At 37.2% G+C, this 9,350-nt stretch overlaps 2 protein-coding genes across 2 annotated transcripts; one reads left to right on the top strand and one right to left on the bottom strand.

The window, feature by feature from the left end:
- Positions 1-873: 873 nt before the first annotated feature.
- On the top strand, positions 874-6,054 carry LOC117924015 (heterogeneous nuclear ribonucleoprotein 1-like). Its single transcript, XM_034842559.1, has 5 exons — positions 874-1,121; positions 1,230-1,341; positions 1,646-1,868; positions 3,015-4,218; positions 5,498-6,054. The coding sequence occupies exons 3-5, from the start codon at positions 1,647-1,649 to the stop codon at positions 5,509-5,511; spliced, it is 1,440 nt and encodes a 479-aa protein (XP_034698450.1). The 5' UTR covers positions 874-1,121; positions 1,230-1,341; position 1,646; the 3' UTR covers positions 5,512-6,054.
- Positions 6,055-7,257: 1,203 nt separating this feature from the next.
- On the bottom strand, positions 7,258-9,165 carry LOC117923324 (putative yippee-like protein Os10g0369500). Its single transcript, XM_034841577.1, has 3 exons — positions 8,917-9,165; positions 8,150-8,258; positions 7,258-7,671 (listed from the first exon to the last, which is right to left on the bottom strand). The coding sequence occupies exons 1-3, from the start codon at positions 9,057-9,059 to the stop codon at positions 7,588-7,590; spliced, it is 336 nt and encodes a 111-aa protein (XP_034697468.1). The 5' UTR covers positions 9,060-9,165; the 3' UTR covers positions 7,258-7,587.
- Positions 9,166-9,350: the final 185 nt, after the last annotated feature.

Below are 9,350 nucleotides of genomic sequence, written 5' to 3'. Positions count from 1 at the left end.
TAAGAGAAAGGGTTTTTAAAGAAAAATGGATGGAGATTTAGATGATTTGATTGTGATGAGGATGACCCACAAGGTGTAGAGAGGAAGAAAAGATTGTTTGGGTGGAGGTAAATACACTCATACGAATACTTTTTGTTAATGCTGTCAATCTAATGGTAGAACAGTGAAATGAGGTGGTTGTGGAAGCAAGTTTGGCCATCAATATAAATTGACAAATTTTTTATGATGACACCAAATAATATGATCACCCAACCACATACTCATTTCATAAGCTTCACAAAAATGTTTGTAATTTTTGTAAAATCTGGTGTATGACATTGGAAACCAGACGAGTATTCTCCAAGACTCCATCTAAAATTAAAAACCCCTAATCATTGAAATTGCCTCATTTTCTGTGATGGATCTTGAGGGGATGACACCCAGCTTCAAATTCATACTATGCCTATCTATATATCAACATTTCATAGGTTAATTTTCTCTACTTGAATCAACGCATGTGGGCACAGTTGTTTCTTTTGTTTTTGTTCAAAAGTTGGAGAAATCAGTAGCTTCACCTGCATTAATCCATGAAAAACCAAAAGTTTTGGCCCCAACCCTTGAAAATGAAACATTCTAAGTCAATGGAGGTGATTAGAATATACAAAACAAAAGGGGCATTTGGAAATAATCTAAGGTGAAAAGTAGAGTTTACAGAGAAAAAAAGGTGGAGAATGCTATAATTTTATTTTATTTTTAAAAAAATCAAACTTAGGAACTGGCAAGTCACCATCTTCCTTGGTCTCCTCTTGTAAATTTCTCAAACAAGAGGATAGCCAAAGCCTCTCTCTCTAAGCTATTTATATATATATATAAAAAATATTTATATAAGTTTTACCTATATGCAGATGCAAATCCATCTCTTCTTGCACATCTCTTCATCTTCATCTGTCTTTCATACATAAACATCCATTCATTACATAAAATATTTACATATATAGATATTCTTTTTTTTAATAGAACCAAAACACTGATTGTAAGAAGAAAGAGAGAGGAAAAAGGAGGGCCTTTTGCCCTCTCTTCTCACCATGCCTCCTCTCAGATCTTAGAGTCTCTCAATTTTCCATCTGCCTTCTCTTCATTTGGTATCATTTCCATCACAAATTCTTTGTTTTTCCATCTCTACCCACTGTAATTCATTTTGGGTTAGCTTTCATTCCAGATTTTTTTATTTAATTCTATTGGGTTTTCAGGAATCTTGGATTGTTGGTCTGTCAATAATTGATCGGTAAAGATCAATCTGAGAATACCCATTTGTCACCTAATCAAAAACCTATCCGGGTTTCGTGTAAATTCTTTGATAAGGTATGCTTCTTATTGTTCAATCCACATTATGATGATTTGTATTGGTTATCCACGAAAGACTGGATTTTTTTATCTGATGAAATATGAGAAAATTGAGGATTGAATCGTGGAATTATTTATTTTCGGAACTCTGTGTTGCCGATTAGATCCGGTTTATTCTTTTAATTGTTGAGTGATTAGTTTGATTGATGCTAGAAGGGATTGATTTGTCTTCTGAAAGCTGAATTTTGTTGATTTTAATTTTTCTATTTTATTTTGATGGATGGGAATTTACGTGATGGATTCTTGGAAATGGAATTTGTAGAATGGAAATGGAGCTTGGCAAGCTATTCATTGGCGGGATTTCTTGGGACACGAATGAAGAACGTCTCAGAGAGTATTTCCAAACTTTTGGTGAAGTTGTGGAAGCTGTGATAATGAAGGATCGGACCACTGGACGAGCCCGGGGTTTCGGTTTTGTTGTTTTTGCCGACCCTGCTGTTGCAGAAAGAGTTGTTATGGAGAAGCATATGATAGATGGTAGAACTGTAAGTCTAATGTTTCAAGGCAAAATTTCTTTTTAACACTACGAATTTATAGAAATTTTTATGGTAGGCATGATGGATATATCCAAATCGCTTTGAAATGAGGATGCTTTGACATTATGAATTAAAGAACTTAATGAAATTTAGGTAAGCAGCTTTGTCATTTGATATCTGCGCATTATGTCTGTATTTCTATATAGAATTGGATTGTCAGAAAGTTTATAAACAAAACATTTACCCATGTTGATTTGAGAAATAAAATGATGCCACTTTTGTTCTCTTGGAACCTCATTCAATGTAGTTGGTATGTCTTAATTAGTAGCATGTCACAGTTGAGTAAGAATGAGTCCAGTAACTGTGGGTTATATTTTCATAACAATTAATCTTGATGTATAGAAGGTGGTTGAAGTACTGTCAGCATTAATGTGCTGTCTTAAGCAACTTTAAGCGCCCTTAGGAAAATGATGAATCTGTGAGAAAGAATTCAGCTATGATTGGTGCCCATAAAATTCTGAAAAAAACAACACACTAGAAGAAAAATAATGGTCTCAAAATATAGGACAAATGGTCCCTGGAAAGTAAATGGTTTGGAAGGCTAGGTTGGGGATCACAGAAAAGGACGCTATATAGTTATTGACTTTAAATATGGAAACCATTTCCACAGAGATCAAACCTATTGGAAAAATAAAGGAGGGGAGCATTAGGGCCTTGAACAGGAATTTTAGCATCCTGAGTAGCTATTCATTTGATGATTTACAATGGTTTTTCAACTGGTCCAATGTTGTTTGTTGTTCTAGATACCACATGAATTATTAGAACCTTTTATAAATGGTGATGTCAGAAGTAGCAGAAACCAAAATGTTTTAGAAAGAACGGAGCTTTATCAAAATTCCTTTTTAGTTTTTCTCATAAGTTAATGAACTCCTGCTTTCCAGGTTTTTCAAATCTCTAGAAAAACTCACAAGAAAAAAAAAAGGCACAGAAGATCAGACTTTTGTTAGACTTCAAACATAAGATATTTTATTTAGTCTCTGGTTTTATTATACTTTACATTAGATTTAAAGTTTTGAAATTTTAATACTTGTTTTTATTGTAAATGTAAAATTGTCTCGAGTCCATTTTTTAAATTATTTGGATCTCTATTCACAGGTTGAGGCAAAGAAAGCTGTTCCTAGGGATGACCAAAATATTCTCAACAGAAGCAATAGCAGCATTCATGGGTCACCTGGTCCTGCCCGCACAAAAAAAATATTTGTTGGAGGTTTAGCATCAACAGTCACAGAGAGTGACTTTAAGAAGTACTTCAATCAATTTGGGACAATCACGGATGTTGTGGTGATGTATGATCACAACACACAAAGGCCAAGAGGCTTTGGATTCATTACTTATGAATCAGAGGAAGCAGTGGACAAAGTATTGCTCAAAACTTTTCATGAACTCAATGGTAAAATGGTTGAGGTAAAGCGGGCAGTCCCCAAAGAATCATCTCCAGGACCAAGTCGGAACCAAGTGGGTGGGTATAACTTTGGTCTAAATAGAGTCAATAGCTTCTTAAATGGCTACATTCAGGGTTTTAATCAAAGTTCGGTTGGAGGATATGGAGTTAGAACAGATGGTAGATTTAGTCCAGCTACAGTTGCTCGGGGTGGATTTCCTCCATTTAGTCCTTCTGGTTATGGTATGGGATTGAATATGGAGCCAGGGTTGAGCCCAAACTATGGGGGAAGCACAAACTTGAGCTCTAATCTTGGCTATCGACAGGGATTGAACCCTTTGTATAGTGGAAATGCAAACAGGTATGGTAACCCTGTTGGATATGGTGGGGGTAATGGAGGAAGTGGTTCAATTTTAAGTTCTACAAATAGGAATTTGTGGGGAAATGAGAGTCTTAATTTTGCCACAAACTCTTCAAACTCTAATGCTTTCATGGGATCTGGAATTGGAAGTAGTGGGGTGGGTGCTTTTGGCAATACTGGAGCAATTTGGGGCTCCTCTCCTATTTCTGGTCAAGGTGGTGGAATTGGTTCTACCTATAGTAGTGGCAATCTTAGTTACAGCACCGGTGATGTCAATTTCGGGTCAGGAGGGGGTGGACTTGGGAGAAACATTGGAAATAATGTGGCACCAGCATCACCATATGCTGCATCAGATGGTGGCTATGATGGGGCTTATGGAGACTTTTATGAAGGTAGTTCAGTATATGGGGATCCCACTTGGCAATCATCATCTTCAGAGTTAGAGGGGTCTGGCTCATTTGGTTATGGGCTTGGGAATGCGGCTTCAGATGTTGCAACAAAAAACTCTGCCAGTTATGTCGGTGGTTATGGTGTTACCAATAGACAATCAAATAGAGGTAAGATGTTTCTCCTTTTCCATTTTATTTTTTTCATTTTTGGCATTTTAATATCCTCAAGAACCTCAATGTTGTTGAAACTAATTTGTGTAGATAAGCTGTCACCACAAACCTAGGCTTCCTATGTGCATAAAGATTGATGACTTTGGCTTTGTACCTGCTCTTATCCTGCACATCCAATAGATGTTCTTTTGTATCTTATCATCAATATCATGCCACGATCAAGTCCCATATGTGTGACAACCTTATGTAAATGTCATTTGCCAACTGCATGTCGGCCATCCTCAATGGCCAGGTTGAGCACATTGGTTTGGAGGTTTTGCACCTGACATGACCACAAAAAATGGCCAGGTTAAGCATTGGTTTTGATGTACATTCAACAGGAGATTATAATTTTACTACATCAGCCATTCAATAATTAATACTGGGGTTTAGGATGTAGTTTAATAATTTACTTTCTGGCAATTAAGTGCAAGTTTATGAGACAAACTTTAATTAAATTCTGGGTTCAAGTTTATGAGATAAACATATGCTAAACTTTTCCTTTGTTGGTCGCCATGAGAACTAAGTGAAAAGAAAAAGAACTTGAAGAATACTAGATCAATCTATAAGTGGTTTTGTATATCTGATTCAAAATTTCTTTACAGCCATGCATGTAGTGCCATCTGGTAATTAAGCTATTGGAAAAATGTAGCAATTAGACCTCATATTGCAATATCTATTAGACTTGAAAATGAATCTGTGTTATTGGCTTAATTTTATCTGCAACACACACTTGAGATATGCATGTCGTCCTTTGCATATGCAGGCAAATTGTATATTAGAAGGCATTATCCTGTTTTGTCATAATCGCTCATTGTAATGTTGAGAAATATTGCTTATTATCCTTCTATAATGTTAGTTTTTATAAATGATGACACAAGAATGATCAGATTCTTGAGATATAGACATACCCCACATAGATTTTACTCTGGACTTATCAATCCAACTAACTTGAAGAAACAGCTGGAAGAAGCCCTGGTTTAATTGAAGATATGCATTTTTCCTAATGTGATCATGCCACTGACCAGGGACATAGAGAAGGAAGAAAGAGAGATTAGGTTGGCTGTTCTAGGAGTGTCTGGAAGTTGGAGCTAGCATGTCGAATATGTGTCCTACAACGATTTTTCATAATTTGACCCATTTTTAATTAGTTGCTTTGGTCATGATATAGTTTGATAGTGTTAGCTAAAATGCTACATTGTGGTACTTACATGCTTTTGGTCATTATATGCTGCAGGAATTGCTGCCTAGGAAGATGCTTATATGGATTTCAGAAGGTTATTGTAGGTGGAGAACACACTGTATCAAGTGAACGACTGTGAATTCATACGTTTCCCCCATTGAGATAATTTCAGTTTAAAAGAGAATTTGATTAGAGTTAATGGAGCGCCTGTTTTGAAGAGCTCATCACAAAGAGCAGTTACAAGGTATTTTGTGTAAGGTGAACATGAGTTTTTTAATATAGGTTTTCATTATTGGGATTTGATTAAGATGTAAAATCAGATCGCGGGATATATCAAGCAATACTGTTATCATGCATCTCTGGTGACATGGCGACACATAAGGAAAAAAAATGTGGACTATTTTTTTACTTCTTCTATTCTGCTGTAATGTCCAGCAAAGTTGCTAGTTCTTGTCAGGCATGTTGTTTTACGTTTCTTCCCTTTTCTGGGATTTGTTCTCTGCAGATTGTACCAAATGTCTGGTTGATTTACTTAGTGTGAAACTCTTGAGGGATGCTCATCTGGGTTCCCGAGAATAAGTTACAAAATATTGATTCATTTTCCATGACAATTTTTTCTCTTTTTCTAGCAAAGTTAAAGCTTTATATGTGTAAGGTTGTGTGTCTCTATGACCATCCTGTAAACTCAAAATCTGCAAAACTCTTGGTAGTCTTGACCAGATGTGAACCGCTTATCATCATTTCTGGCTTTAGAACAGTTTTAGAGTCTGATTTTGAAGTTTGTTTGAAAGGGCGGATAATGGGAATGAGTTTATCTGTGGATCATTGGGAGCAAGCAGTGAGGATTATTTGGCTGAAATTCTAAACTATGTTTTGTTAGGAGGGTGCTCCGCAGACGCTAATAGATTTTTGATCAATGAAAAAATTACATGTGGTGTGTTCCCGATTCATCTGTATTTAGTTTAGTGTGAAACGTTTTCTTGCACAAAACTCTCTCCAAGTAGCTAGGACAGCGGAGGGTATTGTCAAAAATGGGGGCCAGCCATATTTGGGAGAAGATTTGTTGTAATGATGAGGGTGGGTACCAAATGGAACATAGTGGCCACACTCACACAGCAATACATAGCATGAGGCTTGGTTTGGGTTGAATGGCTCCAAATTTCCGAATGTGTGGTCGGTTTGACTCTTATCCAAACTTCCATCAAGGATAGGTCCCGTACCAGCTTTCATGTCGTAATCACTTTCATGGGTTTTTGTTGCTCCATCTATGTCCAAATTTGGAATATCGTAGGGAGAATCTGGGTGGTCCAATCTCCCTTTCCCTCTTTCCCAATGGGTCAACCTTTCCTTGCCCATTGGGATCATCTCCATTCTAATCAATTTATATATCTATATATTTTTTTGTTTTCTTTATATCCCTGCGGTCATCCTGAACACAGCCCCTCCTTTTATTTTTCTATCTTTCCTTCCCTGTTTATAACCAGGAAAACTTTGCCACCATTATTATGAAAAACAAGATTGGAACCATGTGTTGACAGTGTGTGAAGAGCATTAAAGAACCGTACATAAGGATAAGGGGACAATGGGCAGTTGGAAAACTAATAAGCAGGCAAAACCCAGGATAGGCCCAGCAACTAAGATTCCAATTTGAGGTCAGCTGTTTACCCATAGAAAAAAAATGTAGTGTTTCAGACCTATTCCAGTGGGCCATTCAAAGCCAATTCTTCTTGAATTTGGCTCCCAATGTGGCCCATGACTAATGTTATAGGCAGCAGTATCACAAATGACAAGAAAACCACCACCAGCATTTGAGCTTGTCTGTAAAAATGTAGTCTTTTTTCATTACCATAAAATTGGCTAAACCTGGCGTGACACCACTAGTGACTCCATGTGATGGCAACTAGTTTCTTCAGAATTGCAAAAAAAATTCAATGCCAAGAAAGAAAAAACTAAAATATAGAAGGTCCTAATATACATTCAGTGTCATGCAAAGGTTGCATGAGCTACTAACATGGCAGTCTTCATTACTTCCTTATCCAATTTATTGTTTGGTAACCAAAAGGATGTCCTTAGCCAAGGTTGCACCAGCTGCGACAAAGTTCCTCCATTCTCTTCCTTTTCCACATGAATACATGTTCAAAGCATCACCAACCCTCCTTCAACATCCGCTCCTTCTCAAGGATGAACAGACCTTCCTTATATTTTTCGCTCTCCTCATAAGCCTTCTCCTAAGATGACAATCACAAAAAAATTACACAAAAAGAGTTAGTGCTGAAGCCAGTTTTTATCTTGATATCCATATAGATTACAACAACATTCAACTCAAGAATTAACCACAAGATCAGAAATGGGGCAATTCTCTTTGTCCTGTATCCAGTAACAGGAGGGGGATTCATTCACCAACAGGAACCAATACTTAAGTAAATATTGTTAAGTATCATTCTGTGATTTATCAGTACTCAATTGGTCGAGAAATTAACCAGAGAATAAAAATATAGTGTTTCAGTATGAAATGACAGTTGCCCTAGGCAGCCGGGTTTCATGAGTGACTGACATTTCCAACATGACAAATCTGTTTCCTGGTCACACACAACCAGGCCACAGATGGGATCAATAATTTATGGAGATCCAAATCTACATACGCACTCTGTAAAAGCACATGAACTTGCAACTGACACAATGAGTATAAAATATGATCAAACTTACATATCTCCAGCCCAGTATCTGCTGGCAAGAGCTGCAATAAATGTCATTCACAGTGTGTAACCCACTCATAAGATGCCGGTCTTCATTCGGCCCCAGAGATATGTTCACCCTGAAATGCAACCATGGAAATTTTAAAAAGCTCTCACATAACCACCAGTTTTTCCGGGCATGTGGCACCATATGAGGTCCTCAAGAAAAGGCCATGGCAAAACAAAGATTCTCTATGATCATGCAAAACTGAAATCAATAAGAAATCACCATACCATTCTCTACAATGGAACACACAATTTCCTTTTCTTTACAATACAAAAGAGGTCAAAATCTTATAGATGCAGAATGTTACCAGATTAGAGTCAGAAAGGTTGTACTTTCAAAAATTATTAAGCAGCTGGGGAAAAACAATGTAGCAACCATCTTTGAATTCATTCCATGTGATTATCACTTGGAAAAATAATTCACAACCAAATTATCCAACAGCCAGTCTGTAATTCAAGCCAGAAACATCAAACATGCAATTCCAAATCGACTGGCTGTTAGAAGCTAGCATATGGGAAGAAAAGTAAGGCGATGAATACATGGTGGGATGCTTATATGTGACAAATAAAATTTCAGAATCACCAGAAATCCACGTACTGAAGTGATGGGGGAAGGGGCAAAAACTGAATCCTAATCGAAGGAAATTCAAAATTAGAGAGAGAATCAGTGTAAGGTGAGAGAAAAGAGAAAAAGGGATAGAGAAGAGGAGGAGGAAGGGAGAAAGAGCGTACACGTTCTTGAAGAGATAAGCACGGCCGTAGCGGCCCTGAAAATCCTTGGAAATGATGTCGTCGTGAGAAGCGGAATCAACCTTGCAGCACTTGCATTTGAAGATCTTAGGACCATTCAGAGACTCTATGAACAGGCGACCCATCAGATTCTACACTCTTTGTCACCCTGCAACTCAAATCAAACACACAGAAAATGCCCTAACTGGGATTTGGGGATTAGGGGATTTGGGGATGTGCCTTTGTCTTCTATACTCATTGCCACAGGAGTAACCGAAACCATGCTAACCGATTGACCTGGCGCCACGTCATGGCATCCAGGGGTATTTCCGTATTTATGTCATTGTGCTCATCAGGGAGATTATGATTGGTTCTTGAAAATTGACGGAAAATGTATATATTATTTTTAAAATATTATTTTCAACTTATTTCATTTA

Source organism: Vitis riparia, chromosome 10, assembly GCF_004353265.1.
Source record: "Vitis riparia cultivar Riparia Gloire de Montpellier isolate 1030 chromosome 10, EGFV_Vit.rip_1.0, whole genome shotgun sequence".
Classification (NCBI taxonomy): domain Eukaryota; kingdom Viridiplantae; phylum Streptophyta; class Magnoliopsida; order Vitales; family Vitaceae; genus Vitis; species Vitis riparia.
This window is presented reverse-complemented; position numbering and strand designations above follow the sequence as displayed.